The sequence below is a fragment of the Pocillopora verrucosa genome, chromosome 3 (assembly GCF_036669915.1).
Source record: "Pocillopora verrucosa isolate sample1 chromosome 3, ASM3666991v2, whole genome shotgun sequence".
Taxonomy (NCBI): domain Eukaryota; kingdom Metazoa; phylum Cnidaria; class Anthozoa; order Scleractinia; family Pocilloporidae; genus Pocillopora; species Pocillopora verrucosa.
This window is the reverse complement of record NC_089314.1, coordinates 3,408,135-3,432,887: the sequence shown is the minus strand read 5'-3', so window position 1 is coordinate 3,432,887 and position 24,753 is coordinate 3,408,135. Positions and strand designations below refer to the sequence as shown.

Below are 24,753 nucleotides of genomic sequence, written 5' to 3'. Positions count from 1 at the left end.
ATAATTGACTAAAAAAAACTGTTAATAAGTCTTCCGTGAACCCAAAGATGAAAGCCGATACGAGAGCAGCTGGATAGGAAGGGAAAATAATCAATAGGCCAAATATGATAGGATATGTTACTTATTTTACCGGCGTTGTAAGCAAGTAAATGGATCAATTTGCCTAAAAGGATATCTCTATGTCAGCCCATTCTGGACGGACATTCGTTATACTGACTATCGCTGAGCCAACCCTAATTAAATGTAAATAGATTGTGTGGTAAGATGTTTACTTAAAGATTGATTTCTGTTGATGTCCACAAAACAGGAACGATGCATTTAGCCTAAATGTTCCGCGTTGAACACAAAGTGAGTGGTTATTGCTCGAGTGCGAGGAAGAAACGTGGAGAATATTTTAACTGCTTCAGCACAGGTGTTAATTTGAGTCCAACGTATCATACATTTTTCAGTGAATAAGTCCTCCTTTTTCCCGATAAAAAGGGAAAACCGCGTCCTAGAAAACGTTTTTCACAACGAGGAATCGCAAAAAATTAACCACTAGAATCACAGTTTCCGAGATCTTTTAATCAGAAATATTTCTATCCGTTAAGCTGCGTCTCAAAACAACAACCCATGGCCACCTGCGCATCTAAGTTGCTATTGCAAAAATTATTTGAAAAATAAGATTCTTTTAAAACGTAAGCGATCACTTGTTAGCGATCGCTTTGATGATATTTGAAGAGGATCTGGATCGGGTTAATTGTTTAGCGACAAAGATGGAAAAATATAACTGACTACCGAGAAAATACAAAGAAGAGTTACTGATTAGGGCGGACAAGTAAATACTAACCGACAACCAACATTATCGATATTCTTATTCAGAAACATGAACATTCTGGCTTTGGAGGTCAAATGCCAGATTCAGTTTAATAATTAACAGATATCCAATCATCAAACTTATTTTATGGCCTTGTAAGTTTGCGGGCTCATTTCCAAAGTGACCATTACTCGAGCCCACGAATCACCTAATAAATTTGAAACCTTCACATGCATTTTTAATCATCAATTATGATTTATCGACAACCGACAAAGATCACCGGTTTCGGCATTCTTGTGCATAAAATTAGACGATTGTGATTCTGACTTTCGAACTAACAGAGGTGACCTCTAAGTCTCTTAGCATAGTCATTTTAAGCCTTGTGTGTACATCACAACACACTTGGCGGGACACTTAACATGTTAACTTCTTCGGTTACATTCATTAAATCTGCAAACCAGAGTAGCATCAAACTATGTCTAAGTTAAACATATATGGCACCTTCGAGCACGCTAACGAAAAAGAAAAAAAAAATCAACAAAACAGAAATAAATGCTCTCAACTGACAACAAAATAATGTTTGCACAAGTTTGCTCCCTCGTCTAATTCCTTTTCTTGCGTTCACTGTCACAGGACACACGCAAAAAAAATGAAATCTAATCATCTAATTTAAAGCCACCCTTAAGTTTAACAATAATACGCTTTTCTCCAGATTTCTCTAACAACAAGATGCAGCTAATGTTGCTTCCCCCTATTTGTAAACAACATAAACAACAAAGCTAGCAATCGGTAAGCAAACCCCATGGCAAATAAGACTGCTACACAAGAGCTGTAGTTATTCAGCGTATAACCATTCCTTGTCGATAGCCCATGCACATGGCGCGCCATGACTTCTAGGTAACGAATAGCCTCCTTTTCAAACAGCGCCTCCAAGTACCTGCGTCAGTAAGACAGGCTGTAGATCACTGGACCGAGCAAGCTCTCTGCAATTTTACACAGTGTAGGAGAACTGCCTGGGAATTCAGTGCGAGACGGAAATATAATTGTGTCAATTTACGAAGAGAACCGACGGCAGAGCAGGGTGAGGGCAAGAAACCCTCAGCAGCATAAAATTGCTTTTGCAAAATATTTAGTAACGAAACTGAAATAAATCGTTCCAGGATCGCGCCTGGCAAATATTACATTGTAAGAGTGCCAACTCATACATAATCGCAAATCCATCACGACAAATTGATAAGATTTTAAAGAGCTTCTGCCTGTGCCAAAAGCGTAGGCAACAGACATTCTGGTAAATTTTTAAAAGCTCGGTTGCGTTTGGCTTGGTTTAGGATGGGTTGCCTTCGTTATCACTCTAAACTTTGTTTGCCCAGACACCGAATCCGAAACAATATAATGTCCTAGAATTGAACTTTTAGCGCAAGTAATTATCAGCAACTGGGACTTTTTACAGAATTTCGTCATATTCGAGACAGAGGTGAGGTAAGGTAAGGGCCGGTCATTATTCACCGCCGGGAGAGGGGGGGGGAAGGATTATGGTTTTGTCACGATAAAATTTACTTGATCCTTTAAAGCTCTGTCGTATCCTTATGACCCCCTCCCCCCCCTCATTTGCGGTCAACTTTCTTGATTACCCCCCCCCCCTTATTGGTGACGACTGATTCTTCCCTCTGCCCTCCCCCCTCCCCCTTAACCATACGATCTCCCCAAAATTCTCCACCCTCTTCCCCAGGCGATAAGTAATGTCCTGTAGCCCAAAGGTAGCAAACCAATACAACAACTCAAAGCAGCGAATTCAAATAGATTAACGTGATGCATCAATACAAATTTTTCTTAAGTTCCATTCTCTATCGTCCCATCCCTCTTCTACCTCCCCCTCGTATTACTGTTTGTCCCGATAACCTTTCCTTTGTTTACCTGCCACAAGAGAAGAAATGAGTGCAAAAGTAACAGATGCCATCTGTGAGTTTTTGGGGCTGAAGATAGCGGATATGCAGTATCCCACTCCAGTGCAGGCGAACTGAACTCCAAGAGTGGCGGCATAATGTGGTTGGAAGTAAGCTAAGAAAATGTTCAAAAAAATTACAACAGACACGTAGATCTAAGTTTGAAAGGTAAAGAGGGGGTGGAGGGAGGTATAACTGTGCGCAAGAGATCAAGAATTGTTTATTATCTCATACTGTGCGACTGTTCGGCCTCAACCCTAAGATTCGCTGACTTTCTGGCCTAACGTCAAATATCGCACTAACGGACACTATTATTTTGGTCGACTATGGACATTTATAATAAAGCCCGGATATAACACGTACTGTCATTAGTTGAAAGAGCGTGCTCTATGAGAGTATAGAGCATAGAACTGAGCTAAAGCTGTCACGCCATCAGCCAAATCGTACTATGTCCGACCTTTTCCGGGACTTCTTTCTAGCTTTTCTTTCGTTAATAAAAGTGAAATTTCGGAACAAGCGAGCAAAGGTTTGCAAAAATGCCAGGCGCAGTAATTTACGTTACTGTAACTTGAGCAGAGACAAAAATCCCCAAAGATAAAACAAGATAGACAGTCCGAGTTTTTTTAACGGTTTTCACGTTCAGTTAGATTGCGAGTTTACGTACGGTAATAAAAATCAAACACAGCTAACACTTGTATAGTATATAATTTTCGAATAATAGAAAAAAACAGGAATTATGAAAAATATAACCTGGCATAACTGTTAAAATTCATACTAATCATGACGGTGTCAGAGCGACTTAAGGTCTATCGCGGCTAGCTAATCATGGCGATCTTCGGTCATCGCAGTGGAGCAAGCCTCAGGAACTAAATCGACTGCCCTTCGAGTGAAAAAATAAGAGCTTGCCCTGATTACCTTTCCGATGCGTTGAGTGGAAGGCCAGATCAGTCACTGCAACCGAGTTTTACGGCGCTGTCATTCCGAGCGATCTTTTTGTCTTAGTGAATTAGGCTGTTGTTCCTTCATAATACACTCGCCTTGAACAGTTTGTTTTCTACTTGTCATGTGAAATAACTTGCGTATTTTTGTGAGCCACGATTGGGCCGAATTTCACTTAACATTTCACTTTCAGATCCTTTATTAGAAACTAAAAAACTTCAGGCAGTGTTAAATTCGACATGCCGAGCTATTTTAGTTTGTAAACTATTACAGAATATGAACTTGGATGGTTTGACATTTTTGACAGCTTTAGTCTTGTACAGCCAATCAGATTATTTGAACCATTCTAACAGGAATTCTGATTGGCTTATTGTAGCGTGCTCTATGAGAGTATAGAGCATGCTGACGACACTGTTGTTCGCTTTGGAAATAAGATTTGTTTTGAAAATTGAAAGTAATTTTTGGGGAATTTAACGGATTCGTTATTATAAAACAAATAGAGAAGCCTTGACTGTGCTCTGTTCTGTTGTAAAGCACTTAGGAAGCGGCTAGAGCACTCAAGAGGTGGGGAGAAACACGAGACGTAGTCGAGTGATTCCCCCTACACTTCTTTCGTGATTTTTTTTTTTTTGTGAATTTTCCACCCAATAACTGCTAGTTTCCTCAAAATAAAATAAATAACCTGCCGAGGTATTTTTATTGAGAATTTGACTTTATGATTTTATTCCTAAGAGCAGTCGTTTGTATTCCCGTGCAAACTCTTATATTTTCACCATGACGCTTATTACGCGGGATGATCACCTCGCAGGGTGATCTCACATCCACCAAGCAGTAATAAATGAGTTGTCATTAATCGGATCCTTACGTTTGCGCGAAGATTTCTGGGATCGCCACGGGGCAAACATTGCAACTCGCAAGAAAGGAATGTATAGCGAAACGTTTCGAAGTCCTAAAAAACGAGAGATCATCGCTTTTTTGCCACTGATTTATCAGAAATGGGTGTACGTAATATTGGTACAATAATATTGATTGATTTATTGGCGGGATTATCACCCATGGTTGTTAAAAGGAGTTTTATTTCTTTCACTTCCTATCAATGTTGACTGTTTTCTGTTACATTCTGGCTGATAATTCGCACAGCAAAACAAAACCAAACCAAACTAAAAGCAACTGCTCAACAAAGGGAAATGGTATTTTATCATTCATTTGTTTCTTTCCCAACTTTTATTCCTATTCGACCGCGGAGACCATCCATGTCACGCTACAGTTTCCAAAGAATTGTCTTTGAGCTTCCTTTTCCTTGTAATAACGAGTGTTGGCTTTCAATTTTTAATCCACGTACTGTGTAATCAGTTATTGTAAATAACAAACAATACATAACCATTCAGCCGGTCATAGCTGTCTATGGTATCACATTTTCGGGTTTCCTTAAATACATTCGTCCGTCTTATGTACCGTCCTCAGTGAAACTTGTCTACAACACTGTAAAAATGCTTCTTTTAAGTTCATTGATTGATATCAGCGGTGTCATCATCTAAAGTAATAAAACATGAATTTCTGCTTATTCTACTACATTGTGAATGACTGCATTCTGTCTAAAACCTGCAGCTAAACAGCAAAAGAAAAAGAAATAAAACAAAAACAAAAGAAAATGCTTCATCGAAAACAAGTTTAATGTTTCTCTCCGTTATAATGTAATATTACAACAAGTTGTTCAGTTTCGTTAACAAAAGAAGTTTGTAATCTACATGGAAACAACGGTACTGAAATAAACACTTCAATGTCGTTTTACTGATCTAGGCAAAGGCTTCTCTTTCTTTTGTGCCTTTATGTGAAAAAGAATGACTATGACTATGGACTCCTTATCTAAGATTATTTAAATTATTGGCTACACAGTTATTTCATCATAACAGCCCGATTAGTGAGTCAACATTTTTTTTTTACCATTTTAATGCTTAACCTGACAAACAGTATTTTCTTTGAACATCATCACTGACGTTAGTTTTCCGTTATGGACCCGTGTTAGAAATGTAGAGAAGCGCGCAGGAATTTTCCTGGTTTAGTTCAAGCTTAAATTTTTTACTTTCGATTTTATATTTCTCCAAACACTACAAATTAACGGCCCTGAAGTGGAATGTTAACCGGGTGTGGACGGCGTGGACTTCTACGAAATATTATTTGTAACATACCCGCTCTAAATTCTGGCATTTTTATGGCGTAAATTATAGGATTTATTAGCGAGTTGAACAAAAGAAATGTAATCATTGCCACTTGAAAGTGAAAAAGGAAATTAATGGAAAGGCTTAAAAGTAGCTTCAAATCAAAAACGAACACACCATAGCATACTATCGATAGCAGGAAAGTTAAGAACGATCCAAATGTGGCATGAAACATTGTACTTGTCAGTTTTCTTTCCCTCAGGCCGGCTGCACCATGGAGTTGAGCAAAACGACCACCACGAACTTTGATATAAATAGAAATATAGCATGCAAATATAACCAAAAGAAGGATGGAAGTATATAAAAAGAAGACCCAAAAAAAAATTATCATGATGTCGTGATTGAAGATTGATCGTCCAAGCATCATAGAGATCATGACTACAGGGACTAACCAAGTGACAACTATAACCACTCCATAAACCCATTTCTTAACAAAACGATGCTTGAGAGGACAGAATGTTGCGTGTGTTCGTTCTAATGAAATAAAAGCGAGATTAAGAAGCGAGACTTTATCGATATGATACAGTGCTACTGCTGTGGACATAATTGTATTAGGCTTATCGTTCTCCCACAGATGGCATACGAACCTCCCAAGAGATTCAATCCGAAGAGGTCCGGTAACCGCCCCGATCAAGAGATCGACTATGGCCAGATGGATGACCAAGTATGTACTCTTCCTCTGTAGCCGGCGCTGCTTCGCAAACATAATAATGGTGATGCTATTGAGGATGACTATGGCCAGACATACAGTGCCGAGCACAGCAAGCCATGGAATGCAGTGGGGGGCAGGAACAAACATCCAATCTTCACTTTTCAGGTAATGAGTAACGTTGCTTGTGTTAGAAGCCATTGAGTTTCCACTGAAATATTACTTTACCAAACGACCTATATAAATGGAAACAAGTTGCCAAATTTTTCAGTGAACTATATGATGTTGCCTTACTTGGCAATTTCTTGCGATGCGGGGAATTTTTTTTTTGTTTTTTTTTTTATTAAACCATATGCAGACTAACGATTGAGGTATTGATATTTCTCAACCATACACGCCACTAACGTATGACTGCAAGGGATAACGTGAACATATCTGAATAAACTGTATTCGAAGACTTTTCAGGACTGTTTCAGACACAGTACACAAGCATGAGGTAATTTGTTCGATTTTGGTGTTGTTATCAAAAGTAGTTGCATTTACGTGTATATGGCTTCTTGAAAGTCTGTTAAAGGAAAAGTGCTTGCGCAATGCCTCAGTCAAAATTCCGATTTCAGAGTCTTGGGTCAAAAACTTTAAAAGAAGACACTGCATAGATATCATTGTACTTACTCAGTTGCAATATTGTTTTCATACCGTCACAGCCTTATTACTTCTGTGAAATTTCTTGATTAGCATTAAAACGTACCTAATCACGTTCTGTAATATCACAACAACAGTCTGCTAACAATGAGCTTAGTTGCTGATTTATAAATTGTCGAAGGTTGTATCTTCAATAATGTTCTTCATTTACACCACTATACCACAGTTTGAAGTGGCTTTTACTAAAGTATGAATTTCAAAAGGCCAAAGAAAGAAAAAAAATCATAAAAATGAATAAAAATACCTCGAAAAAGGAAATAGCAGTCGTACTCAGAGCCACTTAATCCACTGTCTTTAAATACATGAAAAAAGTGTGGAGGTCACTGTCGGTAGCAAGATTATATGTGACTTGAATTAACCAGTTAATATTCTTAAATAGCTCTTCATTCGAACACCAGTGTGTTAGGAAAATTAGTTAATTATCATATCACAGGTGTACAGGAAGTGTAGGCGGCTAAGCTTCAGAATGGGATAAACCTATTTGTTTAATTGACTATGTCTTCGGCGACAAGCCTAAACTAAAATTTACCTCCAAATATTGTCAGATAATATGGATAAAAGATTAAAACCTCCCTCTAAGATTCTTCCATGAACTATAGGAATGGGTTTTGAACATCTACTTACGCTTTTGTTAAGGTAACACATGATCAAACGAAACCAACAAGAAGGTGGTTTTATTTTACTGAGTGGGAAGAACAAACGTCCAACATTTGAAATGCTCTACGACAGATGAAGGAAGTCTTATTCCTTTCTGAAACATAATTAATTATTCCTTTCATAGGTTTGTTATTGAGGTGTTATCTACTAGTGCCGACGAAGGAAATACTCTCCCGACTTTCGATAAACCTTGGATACAGTCTCATGGTTCTTGATTCTTACTCCTATGACAACGTTTTGCCACAGTTGACTCTCATTAACTCATATAGTCCAGTGCAATGGGGTTAGGGCATCGAAACGGAAAATTGTAAGAAAAAAGTGTTTCGAAGCAGAACCCCTCGAGTTATTGAAATAAAACTACTCTGAATGAAAACAGAAATTTTAAGGAAATCAACTTTGGTTGAGTTGCCGCAAGACTTGAATGCTCGAGTATGGAAAGCTTGGCAGTCTTCGGCGAAACGATGATTATGTGAGGCAAATTCATAATTGACCAAAAAAAAAACTGTTAATAAGTCTTCCGTGAACACAAAGATGAAAGCCAATACGAGAGCAGCTGAATAGGAGGGGCAAATAATCAATGGGCGAAATATGATAGGACATATTACTTATTTTACCTGCGCTATAAGCAAATAAATGGATCAATTTGCCTAAAAGGATATCTCGATGTCAGCCCATTCTGGACGGACATTCGTTATACTGACAATCGCTGAGCCAACCCTAATTAAATGTAAATAGATTGTGTGGTAAGATGTTTACTTAAAGATTGATTTCTGTTGATGTCCACAAAACAGGAACGATGCAATTAGCCTAAATGTTCCGCATTGTACACAAAGTGAGTGGTTATTGCTCGAGTGCGAGGAAGAAACGTGGAGAGAATATTTCAGCTTCTTCAGCAGCACAGGTGTTAATTTGGGTCCAACGTATCATACATTTTTCAGTGAATAAGTCCTCTCCTTTTTCCCGATAAAAAGGGAAAACCGCGTCCTAGAAAACGTTTTTCACAACGAGGAATCGCAAAAAATTAACCACTAGAATCACAGTTTCTGAGATCTTTTAATCAGGAATATTTCCATCCGTAAAGCTGCGTCTCAAAACAACAACCCATGGCCACCTGCTCATCTAAGTTGCTATTGCAAAAATTATTTGAAAAAAAAGATTCTTTTAAAACGTTAGCGATCACTTGTTAGCGATGGATCGGGTTAATTTACTGGCGACAAAGGGGGAAAATATAACTGACTACCGAGAAAATACAAAGAAGAATTACCGTTTAGGGCGGACAATTAAATACTAACCGACGACCAACATTATCGATATTCTTATTCAGAAACATGAACATTCTGGATTAAGAGGTCGAATGGCAGATTCAGTTTAGTAATTAACAGATATCCAATCATCAAACTTATTTTATGGCCTTGTAAGTTTGCGGGCTCATTTCCAAAGTGACCGTTACTCGAGCCCACGAATCTCCTAACAAATATGAAACCTTCACTTGCTTTTTTAATCATCAATTGTGATTTATCAACAACCGACAAAGATCACCGGTTTCGGCATTCTTGCGCATAAAATTAGACGATAGTGATTCTGACTTTCGAACTAACAGAGGTGACCTCTAAGTCTCTTAGCATAGTCATTTTAAGCCTTGTGTGTACATCACAACAGACTTGGCGGGACACTTAACAAGTTAAACATATATGACACCTTCGAGCACGCTAACGAAAAAGAAAAAAATCAACAAAACAGAAGTAAATGCTCTCAACTGACAACAAAATAATGTTTGCACAAGTTGGCTCCCTCGTCTAATTCCTTTTCTTGCGTTCACTGTCACAGGACACACGCAAAAAAAATGAAATCTAATCATCTAATTTAAAGCCACTCTTAAGTTTAACAATAATACGCTTTCCTCCAGATTTCTCTAACAACAAGATGCAGCTAATGTTGCTTCCCTCTATTTGTAAACAACATAAACAACAAAGCCAGCACTCGGTAAGCAAACCCCATCGCAAATAAGACTGCTACACAAGAGCTGTAGTTATTCAGTGTATATCCATTCCTTGTCGATAGACCATGCACATAGCGCGCCATGACTTCTGGGTAACGAATAGCCTCCTTTTCAAACAGCGCCTCCAGGTACCAGCGGCAGTAAGACAGACTGTAGATCACTGGACCGAGCGCGCTCTCTGCCATTTTACACAGTGTAGGAGAACTGCCTGGGAATTCAATGCGAGACAGAAATAGAATTGTGTCAATTTACGAAGAGAACCGGCAGCAGAGCAGGGGGAGGGCAAGAAACCCCCAGCAGCATAAAATTGCTATTGCAAAATATTTCGTAACTTGACATTTAAATAAATTGTTCCAGGATTACACCTGACAAATATTGTATTGAAAGAGTGCCAACTCATGCATAATCGCAAATCGATCACGGGGACAAATTGTTAAGATTTTTAGGATTTATGGACCTATGCCAAAAGCGTACGCAACAGACATTCTGGTAAATTCTTAAAAGCTCGGTCGCGTTTGACTTGGTTTACGATAGGATGCCTTCGTTATCGCTCTAAACTTTGTTTGCTTAGACACCGGATCCGAAAAGATTCAATGTCCCAGATTTGAACTTTTAGCGCGATTAATTATCAATAACTGGTTTTTTTTTTCATAATGTCGTCATATTCGAGACGGAATTGACGAGGAGTTTCCTCTGTTTCAGTAAGGGCCGGTCATTATTCACCGCCGGGAGAGGGGGGAGGGAGGGAGGATTATGGTTTTGTCACGATAAAATTTACTTGATTCTTTAAGGCTCTGTTGTATCCTTATGACCCACCCCCCCCCCCCCATCTCACCATTTGCATTCAATTGTTCAATTGTCTTAACTTCGCCCTCTTATTGGCGACGACTGATTCCTCCCCCCTCTCCCTTAACCATGCGATCCTATAAAAAATCTCCACCCTCTTCCTCAGGCGATAAGTAATGTCCAGTAACCCAAAGGTAGCAAACCAATACAGCAACTCAAAGCAGCGAAGTCAAATTGATTAACGTGACGCATCAATACAAATTTTCTTAAGTTCCATTCTCTATCGTCCCATCCCTCTTCTACCTTCCCCTCGTATTACTGTTTGTCATGATAACCTTTCCTTTGTTTACCTGCCACAAGAGAAGAAATGAGTGCAAAAGTAACAGATGCCATCTGTGAGTTTTTTGGGCTGAAAATAGCGGATATGCAGTATCCCGCTCCAGTGCAGGCGAACTGAACTCCAAGAGTGGCAACATAATGAAATCGGAAATAAGCTAAGAAAAGAATTTTCAAAAAAATTACAACAGACACTTAGATCTAAGTTTGAAAGGGGGTGTAGGGAGGTATAACTGTGCGCAAGAGATCAAAAATTGTTTACTATCTCATTCTGTGCGATTGTTCGGCCTCAACCTTAACATTCGCTGACTTTCTGGCCTTACGTCAAATATCATACTAACGGACAAACAAAGAGACAAACAGAGGCACGCGCAATTTCAAAAGTAATGAAAACCCATGCCCATCAGATAAAACGATACGATTTCTACCTCTCGGTGCAATCAGTGGGTACAGCAGGCTCAAATAAACAACAGGAGTGATGACGATTATGGGAATCTGAGCGACATTGACAGCCACAAAGTAACTTATCCTGTTGACACCAGCTGCGGCTTCACTGCAAAGTGACATTGATAATGAATATCAAATAGGAATAAAAGTAAGTGTAAAAGTAAGTATGAAACCACTCACATTCCAACAGTCGGATGAAGGCTGAGCGATTCAGCCGAAACATTTCTAAGAAAATCCATACGTTCCAGTCAGATTCGTCTCCTCATTATGTCTTTGGAACGTGGAATTCTAATTTTTTTCAAAAATTTGGCAAAATACCTCTCAAATATCGAAAAGGAAGAATCCATATCCGCCGTCTTCTTGCCTGTCTTCGTTGTCGTCTACGTCTTCGTCACAGCACTTCGTCCTCGATGCAATCTCGTTTTTGTTGCCGTTTTAATCGTCACCGTCGTTGTCGTCTTCCGAATTGTTTCGTCGTCGTTGTTATAGTAATTTTCGCCGTCGCCCTCGTTCTCGTACTCGTCCTTGTAGCTGTTACCATAAAAAAACGTGTCGTTTAAATGTCCGTTTTCCACGTCGTTTTCATTGTCGCCGTCGACCTCTGCATTTTTGTCTCTAGTGTTACTGTCGATCGTCTTTTTCGGGTCGTTATTCACACAGATCAAGAAATACAATTCCCCACCCCTTACCGCCAGAAAGTAGTCCTGGTGCTACCAAAACATCTCAACGCAGATAACATGGCGGTCAGACCAATTGCTAAGGAGCTGAGGGTGACGAGAGTGAAGAATTCGTCAAGGGGAGCCTGGTGATAGAAAGAAAAAAGGTATTTTCAAGTTGGACGAGTCATCACCTAAGATAGAAAGAATACAAAGAATGTAGAAAAGGTACTCTAGAAGTCAATTTTTAGCGCGGGAAGTTTTTACAAATCTCGCCCAGTGCGAAAAGCTAAGCACCGATGCGATGATAATTTCTAGTTATTGACGACAACTTGGCTATCACAGTTATTACAATATCCTGACTTTTGGGACCCTTGCTTCTTTCCACAAAACACTGGACTGCATGGCACTGTAGTCTTTAGCAACAAATCTCTCTGAGACTAAGATACATGAAAGATTTCAAAAACGGCGCTATAAGTCAATACCATTTTGTGCGCTATGTATCACACCAGCAGTAGTGATCCCTATTTGAAAAATGTTAAATACTGACTACATAAATGCCAACTAACCTCCTTTCTGAGGGCCCCAAGGGTACCCCCTGCAAGTAACACCAAGAACTGATCCAGAAGAAGGGATCGTGACAAACGAAACTGCAGTCGAATCTCACGACGAAGAAACGTGATGAACTGAATCAAGAAGTTGGGCATCTGCCTGTCTTGATCTGAAAATGGAAATTGAAAGGGCGATCACCTTATGCTAAAGCATTTGGGTCTCCTTAAAGAGAAGGAAGGACATATAGAAGATGAAGTTGAACATTAGAAAACGCGAGACATAGGAATTTGAATGGTCCGTAACGTTAAACGAACTGCTGACGTCCATCATCAGGCTCTTTTCTATTCGGCCACAGAATGTAAGGCGAGCTCTCAAAGTTGCAGCTGCGCGCCCAGTCAGACCAATCCACGATGATTTTAATCGGCAGATCTTATCGATATAAAGCTTCATCAACTTTCAAAAAGTCGAGTCAGTAGTAAAGAAATGATCCTCGCAGTTGTGCTGCAATTAAGGAGATTGCACTAAAGAAGCCTGAAAAAAGTTAGGCTTCAACGGGATTGGAACCCATTTCAACATGTCGACTGTAAGCGATTTTTATTTCCACTGTAATTTAGTTGTCATTCCATGTATTCGTTATTTTCTGTTTGGATCCTTCCTTAATACCAGCAATCAACAACTGAAGTAAGCTCAACTCTGAAGTAAACTCTCCACTAAGAAGTAGAAGCATAGATCGCGAGATATCGTTGCGAATGCGAAGAATCGTTGACAGTAGAAACAGCTTAAAATGAGAGATTTCTAATTGCGACTGACGATTCCTAATCGATCGGCAGATATATACATAGAAACTGACTGACAAACATCGATTAATACCGATTGATTTAGGCGACAATTAATTATCATAGATCGCGGGGAACAGACTTATAATATCTTTGGAAATCGCTGAGTACCTTTGTTTTGGTTTCTCCTAAACAGTCCCAGAATAGATCTAAGAGACAATTGCTCTATCCCGTCGACTAGAACTGCCTGACTGCCATCAGCAGAGTCGGTGTTTTCAGCGCCCGCGTTATTTTCAGCAGCATACTGCTCCCAACGCTCGGGTAAAGTACTAGTTGGTTCCTCAGAGCCCTTACACAATCCGCCGATGACATCCATGTAAAAATCTGCTGGGTTCACTCTCTCGGGTATTTGAAATCCAATCATATCAAAGTAGTTTTCTGCCTCTGGTATACTTCCTAAGAAGACGGTTCGTCCGCCAGGCGCAAGAAAGAGAACTTTATGGAATTTACCTACAAAAAAACCGAAAAATGGAACACGACAATCAGAAAAAGGGTTTGAATTATAAATTTTAGGTTGCATTTTGCCAATAGAGAAACAAATTATACCCAAAGAATCGTTTCGCTGTTTCTGTTTCTAATCTTATTAAATATTACACTCACAAAGTTATTTCTGTCTACGTTTTGAGACGGCAAAGAAATCAGAGTGGAAAAATTAAACTTGTTGCAATTTGCAATTCAGACTTACTGAATATTTCGTATCTTGGCTGATGAATGACGCAAACAACTGTCAGTTTCTTTTCTTCGGCTACGGCCTTTAACGCATCCACAACCATCAAACTTGAAGTACTGTCTAGACCGCTACAAGAGAAGCAACCAGGCAAGTGTAGAGTTTAATAAATCCAGAATGGAAGCACCTTAAGGTCAAAGCCTTAGATTGCATAGTCAGGCAACTATGGTGGTAAAATGGGATGGCAAGGACTCCTGATATTTTGCCTTGTTGTGCCTTCAGTGGCTATGGATTCGAAATATCATCAACCATTTAATCACATTAAAGGACATCAAAAAGGAATATCCGTATCACATGCAACAACTCGCTAAAGAAGCTGAATTTTCTGTCCTACCTCGTCGGTTCATCAAGAAAAAGCAACGTCGGGTCAGTCACCAATTCCATTCCTATGTTGACGCGTTTCCTTTGCCCTCCAGAAATGCCTCTTGATTCCTAGTAAGATAGTTAAAAAAAACAAACAAACAAACAGAACAATTAGACAAGCAAATAAACAAAACTAGACCGAAACAGATAATCCTACGAAAATGACACTATCTACAAGACTCGAAAGAGCAATAGATAGAAGCTATACGAATTCGAAGCTGTGAAGCCGAGACGCTGTTTTCAACGGCCAGTTGCGGGCACACTAATTCTTTGTAATGGTGTCATGATAATATATGGTCCTCACACTGACAAACGTTTTCCTCTTTAGAAAGCCCATACCTCGTCTCCAATCTTTGTATCCTTGACGTGCGCCAAATCAAGAAGATCCAAGACCTGCCAAACCAAAAGGGTCAATTTCACTGTTTCAATTTTATTATTTCATTCAATGGTAAAGCGAGTAATGTAAAACGAGCTTACCTATACAGGTTTCTTATTAGCATTATTCAGTTCCAGTATTATACAATATTTTAATCGGTGACATACCTCGTTGACTTTTCTTTTCTTTTCTTCTTGGGAAATCGATGATGGCAACCTAAGATTTGCTTGATAAATCAAAACCTCCTTTACTGTCAGTGTTCTGTGCATGATATCTTCCTGAAGGAAAAAGAGTACAAGTTGAATAGAGGCATATATTGTGGGTGGGCACAAGATTAACTCCTTACGCTGCCTGACACAGAAGTTTCCTTTTTATCCTTGCTTTGAATCATATTCTGTTTCAGTCTAATTTCAAACACTGCAGCAATAGTCGAATTGTCCTAAGCATTTTATTATATACGACTTAAACCATCTCTTGACTAAATTATACATTACGGTTGGCTTCTTTCTGTGCCTAAGACTTAAAAATTCTCACAAATGCTAACTTGTTAACGGTTTTTGGTCACTTCGCTCCATGGCTAGATCACTTCAAGTCACTTCGCTCCAACCAAAGTTGATCGCTCCGCAATAAAAGTTAGCTCTCTCCATACAGAAGTGACCTCGCTCCATGGCATAATTCTGTGTTAAGAGTATATCGAGCTACTACGATTGGAATGAAAACCACGTATTAATGTGCGAGCGTTCAACCCACGCCTCATGTGCGCACTTATGTTAAGTCAAGCTTGTTTTTCGGCACAGGACGCGTGAACTCAACCTTTCAGACTTGTTTATTTGAGAAAGTTGAATGCTACCTTAACCGAGCTATTTGTGTTACCTTAAAAGTTTCTTTATCACTCTAACATTAGTGAGCTTAAGACGTAACGCAATGAACTGTTTTGAGATTTCAAGTTCAACTTTAGTAATTAAAACTGTACTGTTGTTGATGTTTTCTTGTCCACGTAACACCCACGTGTTATGTGCGAAATAAGGAGAGAGTTCAATGATTCATTAGTAAGCAACAATTGTTCTAATCAACTATGGCCAATCCTTGCGCGTTTTTTCCAAAATTACAAATTTTTGATCCTAGAAATCTGTATGAAGGGTAGGACTCTTTTTTTTCCGGGTATCATGCCAGCATTGAGCGACAATCGCAAAGTTATCAAAAAAGTCCAAATTTTCGTCATCGTTAACATTTCTGCAAAACTATAAGGCCGATCGAGATACCAAATGATTTAGGGAAGCAGCCTTAAGTATTCCTTCCATGAAATAACTCGGCTCTTTGGGGAATAAAACATAAAATAATTCCTTTTTAGGAAAGTCAAAGAGTAATCGAAAGAAATTATATTTATTGTAACCAAGTGCAAGCGAACGCTAACAGAAACATAATTCAAAATCTAAGATCCACATGAATAAATAGGGTAAGTTCCTGATGTGCTTCTTCGTCGGTGGGAGAGTGTAAAAGTGTAATTTTGGTATTACCAACTGAATTGATAACGTAAATTGGCCACGGTAAAAAGTTTCAAAGCTGACGTTACGAGCGTTAGCTGTTCGTCCGAGCGAATGGAGTAATTGTGGGTTGTGTGTGTGTTTCTATGAAGAAAATGGAGCTGAGCTATTAGTGGGAACATGGTGAAGAGAAAATAGGAATAAAGTAGTTGAATGAAAAGCGATTGTGACTCAGTGGAGATTAGGAGTGCCGATTTGAGAAATAAGTTTTTGTTCCAGAGTATTGCGGCTTTACGGACTGCCTAGATGTAAGAAAAGGCCACAAACTGTTAATATGCTAACAATGATCAGGGAGATAAGCCTGGACTGGTTTGGAAGCGTCCTTGTCATTTCTATCTGCGTCGCGAAGGTGTTCTTGGAATCGGTCACCTAATCTACTTGTAGTGAGTGTAAGTTATACAATAGTTGACATTGGCTGAGGTGCACGTGAAGTAATCAGTGATCAGTGATCTTAACAGATAACGTTATGAATGGAAGGACAGGTTTTGCATCGTGAGCTACCGCATTCGAAAGTTCCATGTTGGTCATTGGTTTGAAATGAACTTCTGACCAAAATGTTTTTGTCGTGTTTGAATGAAATTATTGGAGGTTGCAAAAAGATAGTACCAGTCTCTGAATCATTTAAAAGTAATTTAAAGTTTTTGAGAAGAAAGATCTAATTGCGGGGCTGTAAAGGTGAAATGTACGAGTGAATGGAATGCGATCGGTATTTTCCTTCTGTGCCGTTTGTAGCGCTGATCGTCGATCAATTTGTTGAGCGCGGTGATGGCCATCTAAAACGACATCGATAGAAAAAAACTAAGCTGTTGCTTCTTAGTTTCTGACGCAAAACTAACCTGCGGAACAAATCCTGTGATGTTTCTGAAAACACCCAAGTCTTGTACAAAGTTGTCGTTGATGAAGAGACTACCCGCGCGTTTCTGAAAACAGAAATAAAAAACTGCAGTAAGCGGCCTTGAATTTGTTTAATTAAGTGAACCCTAATGCTTTCTAGGAGTATGTTGCATCGTATTCCCAGATCTCTCTTCAATCTTAGTTCTGTCCATCATGTCAATTACTTTCACGCTCCTAAAGTCACAATAGGTTTACAGCGCGAGTAGAACATGCATGTCATAAGTAGTGATTGCATTGTCGCAACAGTAAATTTTTATTCGTGGTATTGTAAATATTAGTCTCAACTGCAAAAAAAAAAATAACAAGAAAAAGTCCTAAAATAGTATTTTCCGCAAGTTATCAATGACATGCTTTCCCTTTAAATGATGGAAATATTTAGTTTTCCTTGATCGGATTCTATTAGCTAAAGCCCCCTGCAAAGGACTAACCATCCAGCCATCCCCTATATTGTTAATGGCCATTTTTAAGAATGATTCCATTAGCTTCAATACTATCGAACCATCTTTAGTTCCAAGGGACACCAAGGGAAAGTAAAATCCTGATAGCACCTAAGAATGCGTCAATTTTTACAGCATCCAGGGACTGATCACACCCTTGAGCTCAAGAGTGCTGAAGTCAATAATTGGCTCCAGTGAGATTATTTTAGTTACACTTATTTCACATAGAAGACCAACCCCATAATACGCTTTTCCACTAAGGGTGTTAAGAAACGTTGTTTTGCCGGATCCCGAGGGGCCCATTACCGCAGTTACTTCCCCAGGTAGGAGTTGACCGGACACGCCTTGAAGAATGGCTACCTTAGTCTGTTAAAATGAAGAAAACAACACACAACGCATAAGTACATAAAAATCCTATTACCGACAATGTGTGTGGTGTCAAATATTTGTAGAAGTAAGCTCTGACTTATTCTTCAGTATTCTCCTTCCACTCAAGATTACGCTCCAATTGAAATATATTCAAAGCATAAATTCTTCCTTTACTCTCCAACGCATGCAGAAACTCTTACTTTAACGTAGAGTCCTTCGAAATATATCCCATAAATTGGTTTTTATTTTTTCGTGGCGCACTTTCGCGCCGAATTTTTCTAAGTGTTAACAAGCTCCCTTGTAGTACTTCGGCGCCAAAAATTAACAAAACAAATTAATGAATAATACGAATAACAAGATGATGATGATATCATTTCTATATTATTATTATTTTCACCATCAATACTATCATTATTATTATCATATTTATTATCATAATAGCAGTGGCAGTAGCAGTAGCAGTAGCAGTAGCAGTAGCAGTAGCAGTAGCAGTAGCAGTAGCAGTAGCAGTAGCAGTAGCAGTAGCAGTAGCAGTAGCAGTAGCAGTAGCAGTAGCAGTAGCAGTAGCAGTAGCACTAACCATAGCAGCATTTTGGCTGCCGATAGTACGTGACTAAATAACGTTCCGGACTCGGAAGTTAGAAAAATAACCTTTGGCGAACATTCGTTCATGAGATTGACCGTTACTTGGAGATTGATAACAAAAGACCTCCTTCCTTCCCCTCTCCCATCTCACAACCAGGTAGTTACCTTCATAAGAGAGAGGCTCAGGTTTTGAAAACGAATGGTGATGGTTTGTGTCTTGGGCTCCGCCTCCTCTCGGTATTTATCCAAAGTGTTCCTCCCGATATCCTCTTCCATTCTTGACCGTCGCTTTGCGAAGAGTCTCTTTGTTACATAACGTTCACACCATTCTATAAGTTTTTCTTCGTGGTTGAAACAAAGCAAAAGCAACAGCATCACCAGCAATATTGCAAAGATGAGTAAAACACCACCAGGAGCGCTGACAGGAGCTGAAGACCCTTTTTTGCATATAGAGAGAATCTGAAAATAGACCAAAATAAGACTGTGCCCAACAAGGAGTTGTACATGCAACAACAGGGATGGCATCTACCATATGTTTCTGCCATAAAATGTAAATAAACGATAGAAGATGAATTGATATTCTCTATTCCCTTTTTGCTTCACGCAGATGCAAAAGCAACTGGGATAAGTAATGCAACTTCGACGTGGACAGCAAATTTGCAACTCACTGCCCCGAACCAATCTCGCCAAAGTCAGCTTCACTTAGAAAGGGGTTTGGCGCCTTGAAATAGTCTAGCTGTAAAGCCACAGAAGGCACAAATTTGTTCCTCCTTAAATCTAGTTACAATGATTTCTTCCTCGTTAATGAACTAAATCCATATAATGTACAGCATTCATGAAAAGGATTCATTTTATGAGCATTATCTATTATTCTTTGCAGTTTTAGCATTTGCTATCGATATTCATATTTGAAGTAAGGAGTAAAAGTTAGGTGAAATAATTCTGAGATTATAGTATTTCCATAGACATACACAATGTTCATAGTTTTGGACTTGGATTTCACACGGGCAAATAGCCTTAAAAATCTCGTTCATCTCGCATCTGTCTGTAACGGCTGTTGCCACTCAGGAAATGCTTCGGATGTACACTATCGAATAACACTGTGATTTTTACCGACAATGCAACAAGATTAGTTACTCTTACCGGACATTCTTGAGGTTTCACGCTTCCATTTCGACAGAAATATCCACTTGGACACGTCTTTTGAATGGTGACGTTTGGGCAATAGTTGCCTGGAGGACAGGGAACTGGAAGCTGGGCTCCAGGGCAAATATACTTTGAAGAATCAAAGATAGGGATGGACTGAGAAGGACTGCAGCATTTTCCACTCTCGCGGCACAATTGCGGTGATTTTTTCTAGAAAATAAGATGATTTTTTTCATCATGAACTGAGCATACTACGGGCTCTGCCATTAAGGATATGAAATCATAAAGATCGTCGCTTAGAACAGAGCATTTAGTAGCGTAAATCTACCATTAAAAAAACCTCAAGTGACACTGGTTTCATTAAACGTTGACTTAAACCTTATTAACATTGTCTTGCATGATTGCATGAATACTTTATGGAAGATCACTTTGGCAACCCCCCCCCCCCTCCCTCCCAGTTAACTCTAGGCACCACCCACGAGTGAGGAGAAGTCGAAACTGTTTTTGCCTTTATCTGGAAACTGATTTTAGCTCAAGACAATTCTCCGCGGTACCCATTCACACCTCTGGGTTGTAAGGACACTATAAAATTAGACTACTTTGCACCAGAGACCCAGCCAGTGTCAAACTTCTCGACCCAGAGTCAACACACTAACTTTTAGTCCACCGCTTCTCCCACTCTGTGTTGAATAAAATCATGAAAAACTTACCGTAGCGTTAACTATTTTATCCCTGACACAGTATGCTCCCTTTGGACATGGTATGATACAGAGTTGGTCCTGGGGACAATAGAAGCCTGAAAACATTCATAAAGTCAATATTTCCTTAATTTTACGATAGATTCTTACTTCAAGCAGACAGATGACTTTTCGCCTTAATTGCGTTTTTGGTGAGAGTTAAATTCATCCCTTTCATGAGATCATGAGAACAATTTAGTTTTCATCATTGCGCTGCCTCTTCTATATCTAATTCATCAACCCAAGAGTGTAGAGTCGACCCCTTTTATTGCGGACACCCTCGAGGGGGGGAATAGATTTAGTGTCCGCAGTAGCGAGAATCTGTAATAGCGGGTTACGAGAGAAAAAAATTGTTTTCTCTCTAAACATACGAAATAATATGTAACTACGCAAACATGAATCATTGAAAATCCTTTATTTACCAATTTGGCTCTGTCACAATGCAAAGGCCTACTTAAATCTGTCTACAGAAATCAGCAGAGACGACAGTAATAAACTAACCAAGTTTCGATCCCGACCTGAAGTTCGTTACAAAACGGAAAGCGTCTTAGGATCCTTTAACAAAATATCCAGCCTGGTTGAGTTATTTTCTTAGTTAACCTCCATTTTTTTCCTTGATAACACGTATCTCTCGTCTGCACTGGAGCTATCCGCTAATAGATTCCAGTGGGATTGTTTTGCAAGTTGTGACAACATGGTTTTGATTTATTTTAGGAGAAGGAATGAGAAGTAGTTTTCCCCCGCACCCATTCCATGACCGCACTTCGGAAATTGATAGTAAATAGATCTTATCCATAAACCGCGAAATAAACCACTATTTTAATGAATTTTCCGCGTTTAGACATTAATATGAAAGCTGCTAACTATATTTCATTATAACAAACAACCGTAAGTTGTTGCAACTTCCCACTTCCGGGATGGCAAAATGATAAAATATCATCAGGGAACTACAAACTTAGGAAAGATGTTTTTTCGTCTTGTCACGAGCGTGGGACAAAGAAAAAATTCTGAGTCCCCATGAGGAATCGAAACTCAAACCTTCGGATTTGGAACGTGACAAGACGAAAAAACATCTTTCTTAATTCTTCACCGAGCTCAAAACTTATCATCTCTACTTTTCTGTCAACTACAAACTTACCATCAGGACAGGGTTCGAGTCTCTTCAAACTTTTGTTGAAGAAAAATCCCGCCTCACAAGCTGACGAATTTTGAGGTTTCATACAAAATGGTTTTCCCCTGCTTCTCTGCGTTGGACTTGAAGTCATCATACTAGGAGTGGGTGTCGCTGTAGCGTCACACAGTTTTGCAAACGGACAACAGACATCAATGTACTTTGTGGGACAGCAAGATGCGGGTAAATCGTCAAAAACATCTGCACACAAAGATTAAACAAACAATTTTGACTGAATATTACTTTTAACTTGTAGTTGATAGAAATATCAAACTGTATATGTCTAAAGTGACTTTTCCTAAGCCCAACTTTTCGTTCTTCTTTACACTGTGTTAACCTCCTACGTTTAATCATACAATTTTCTTTTTGACTTAATACTGCTCTGCGTTTTTTATTCCGTTGAAAAGGGAAAATAAGAAACATTTTGGGCAATATAATGAGCCACGAGCGCTTATGAATGCTCGTCTAATTTTCACCGACAGAATTTGTGTGTAAAGAGATGTTGCGTGACAAACATAAAACGGCAGAAGTACCCTTAATCCAGCGGCCGATTTTCCCGATGAATTACTAAGAAGCCTTTACACAAACTAGAGAGATAAACAGAGACACCGCTGCTTCCTTTCACGCACTTAACCGAACTAAACTGACAGCGGTTCCGGCTCAACTTCTCACATTAAGTATTAAATAATAGTCTTTTAGTTATTTGTAGCGCTGAGGAACTTTGGCTGAAGCGACGCAAAAGAGTTCGTGACTAATCTTTTTTTTATCGGACAGTTCCTTATCATGCTCGTGATAAACAAATCGGACTTCCGCTGCTTGGTCGTTCAATTTTGTTATCGCTTGTATGATTACAGACCGAATTGGAATCCACTCAGTCCTATTACCATTACTTATTATGCACACAAAGATTTGAGTCTGACTTGCGTAGCGCGCGCGAGATTTGAACTGCTCTCACACTATGAAAGATAAATCTGAGAGCGGCGAAGTCGTGATTCGATAGTCCGTCGAGCGAGAAAGTGAAAGTATCCCCCTCCAACTTTCTCGCTGCTATTTTCTCCCCTCAAATGTTCTTTTCGCTGTCTCTCCTTCAGCCTTTCCGAGCGTTTAAATTTCCCTCTCGTATGCTAATCGGAAAGTTCGTCAAATCCCTCATGTGTTCTGAAGCTGGCATAGTTTAAAGCTACTCTGGTTTGCAGATTTAATGAATGTAACCGCAGAAGTTACAATTCATAGACCCAACGTTTCGACACTTCTGTCTTGTGCCTTCATCAGGGGTGATCTAAACGAGGTCCTTTTAGCGGCCTTTTTTTCTGACGAGGTGTAAATAGGCGTCAGGAAGCAAACCGCCATCGTCACGATTTAAAGGAGCGTGGGCGGAGTTAATATGCCAAGCCACCAAACAAAGGCGCTGGCGGTAACGCCGATTAGTGGTGATAATTTTAGAATTATCCCACCCAATTGTATGGTTAGTTAGTTATATATGCTCCCATAAAGCTGAATTTTCCTTTTTGCAAAGGAAAACCGCTTTTTGGTACTCTTTTAACCGTGTACCAAACTGACGTTTGGTCTGTCCGGTGTATTCGTTGTCACAGTCATTGCAAGGAATAGAATAAATGGCGTCAGTTCGTTGTTCTTTCGTGACAGGATCCTTTGGTTTAGCGAAAATATGCCCCAAAGTCTGAAAAGGTTTTTGAGCAACTTTAACGTTGTGGCTATTCAAAATTCTCTTGATGATTCTCTTGAATAGCCACAAAGTTAAAAAATAAACCAGAGTAGCTTCAAACTATGTCTGATTGCCCACCTGGTTGCCGTGTGAACTTTAATATATTTTGTTCTGAAGCTGTTGCGCCACTGTTCAAAATAGCCGTGTAGGGTCATTATGACAAAGCCTATTGTTATCAATGTTGAGTCACTTTTCTTGATACGTTGAATTTGCATAACTTGTGATTTCATTTAAGGCCGCAAAACAACTTAAAGGAAGGGGGACTTACTATGGCGGATGAATTAAAGAGGAGATTTAGTGATCCTGTTAACTTAAATTTTAATCTAAGCATACCCTCAGGCAAGTAACTGCGGTCTCATGCATAAACAGAGAATTTACAATTTAAAGGTCTTTCTTCCTAACTACCGATGACCTTCTTCGCAAGCTCGCCAGCCTCCTTTCCCACTTCATTGCCCTCGAAAAGAAAATTAAGCTTAGACTATATTTCATTTGGAATATGAAAATTATCTTAAAGGAAAGAATATCATTCACAGCAATTAGTTTCTCTCTAAAGTATGCTCAAGTTTCACGTGGTCGAGCGTTTGATCCATCCTCCAACTCCGCACGCTGTTTCAATGGTAAATTAAAACCTTATTTTGTTTTTATAATCGAAAACATCCTGCATGATGTATTTCCGCTCTTCTAATGTTAGTATATAAAGCGATGTGTCATGATACTTGGAGAAGCATACCGTGTAACCAGACATGTTGAATTGAATTACAACTCTGATCGCTCTTGTTAGTTTTGCTACCTGTCTAGACATACTTTCATAAAAAAACCGAAAGATTGCCCAATAATATGGTCACATTCCGTAAAAACTCACGAGATGCAATAAAGCAGGCAAGTGAATATGATCTAATACCTCCGCATTTCTCGCCATAAACCACTCGGGTGACGGAAAGTCCGAGAATGAACCAAATTGTAGTCACCATGCGGAAAGTCATGTCTTCTCCGTCCTCCGAGATCCAAATGCTTCTGGTTCGACAAATCGCGAAGATTTGAATAGTTCTCTACCACTTCTACTCTTCAGCCTGAAGCAAAAATACAAGGATAAGTTATGGTTTCGTGACAAACTGAAACTAACGTTCATCAGACCAAGCTTCTCCAGATATGAAATGCCAATGT

The 24,753-nt window shown here is 39.3% G+C and overlaps 1 protein-coding gene and 1 pseudogene across 1 annotated transcript; both read right to left on the bottom strand.

Annotated features, from left to right (window-relative positions):
- Window positions 1-5,769: 5,769 nt before the first annotated feature.
- On the bottom strand, window positions 5,770-7,547 carry LOC136279361 (trace amine-associated receptor 1-like; annotated as a pseudogene).
- Window positions 7,548-8,939: 1,392 nt separating this feature from the next.
- LOC131799421 (uncharacterized) lies at window positions 8,940-24,753 on the bottom strand. Its single transcript, XM_059117145.2, has 17 exons — window positions 24,491-24,753; window positions 21,834-22,067; window positions 20,669-20,754; window positions 19,956-20,168; window positions 18,978-19,271; window positions 18,096-18,224; window positions 17,364-17,447; window positions 15,151-15,261; window positions 14,947-15,000; window positions 14,579-14,676; window positions 14,203-14,315; window positions 13,629-13,967; window positions 12,699-12,850; window positions 12,163-12,275; window positions 11,455-11,579; window positions 11,041-11,184; window positions 8,940-10,112 (listed from the first exon to the last, which is right to left on the bottom strand). The coding sequence occupies exons 1-17, from the start codon at window positions 24,570-24,572 to the stop codon at window positions 9,835-9,837; spliced, it is 2,649 nt and encodes an 882-aa protein (XP_058973128.2). The 5' UTR covers window positions 24,573-24,753; the 3' UTR covers window positions 8,940-9,834.

Excerpts from the sequence above, each read along its gene's own strand:
- LOC131799421 (XM_059117145.2), bottom strand. The coding sequence starts at position 24,572 with ATGACTTTCCGCATGGTGACTACAATTTGGTTCATTCTCGGACTTTCC. Across the intron at positions 20,755-21,833 it reads ACTCGAACCCTGTCCTGATG|GCTTCTATTGTCCCCAGGAC; the intron begins GTAAGTTTGTAG and ends GAATGTTTTCAG. Across the intron at positions 10,113-11,040 it reads CATTTCTTCTCTTGTGGCAG|GCAGTTCTCCTACACTGTGT; the intron begins GTAAACAAAGGA and ends TTGAATTCCCAG.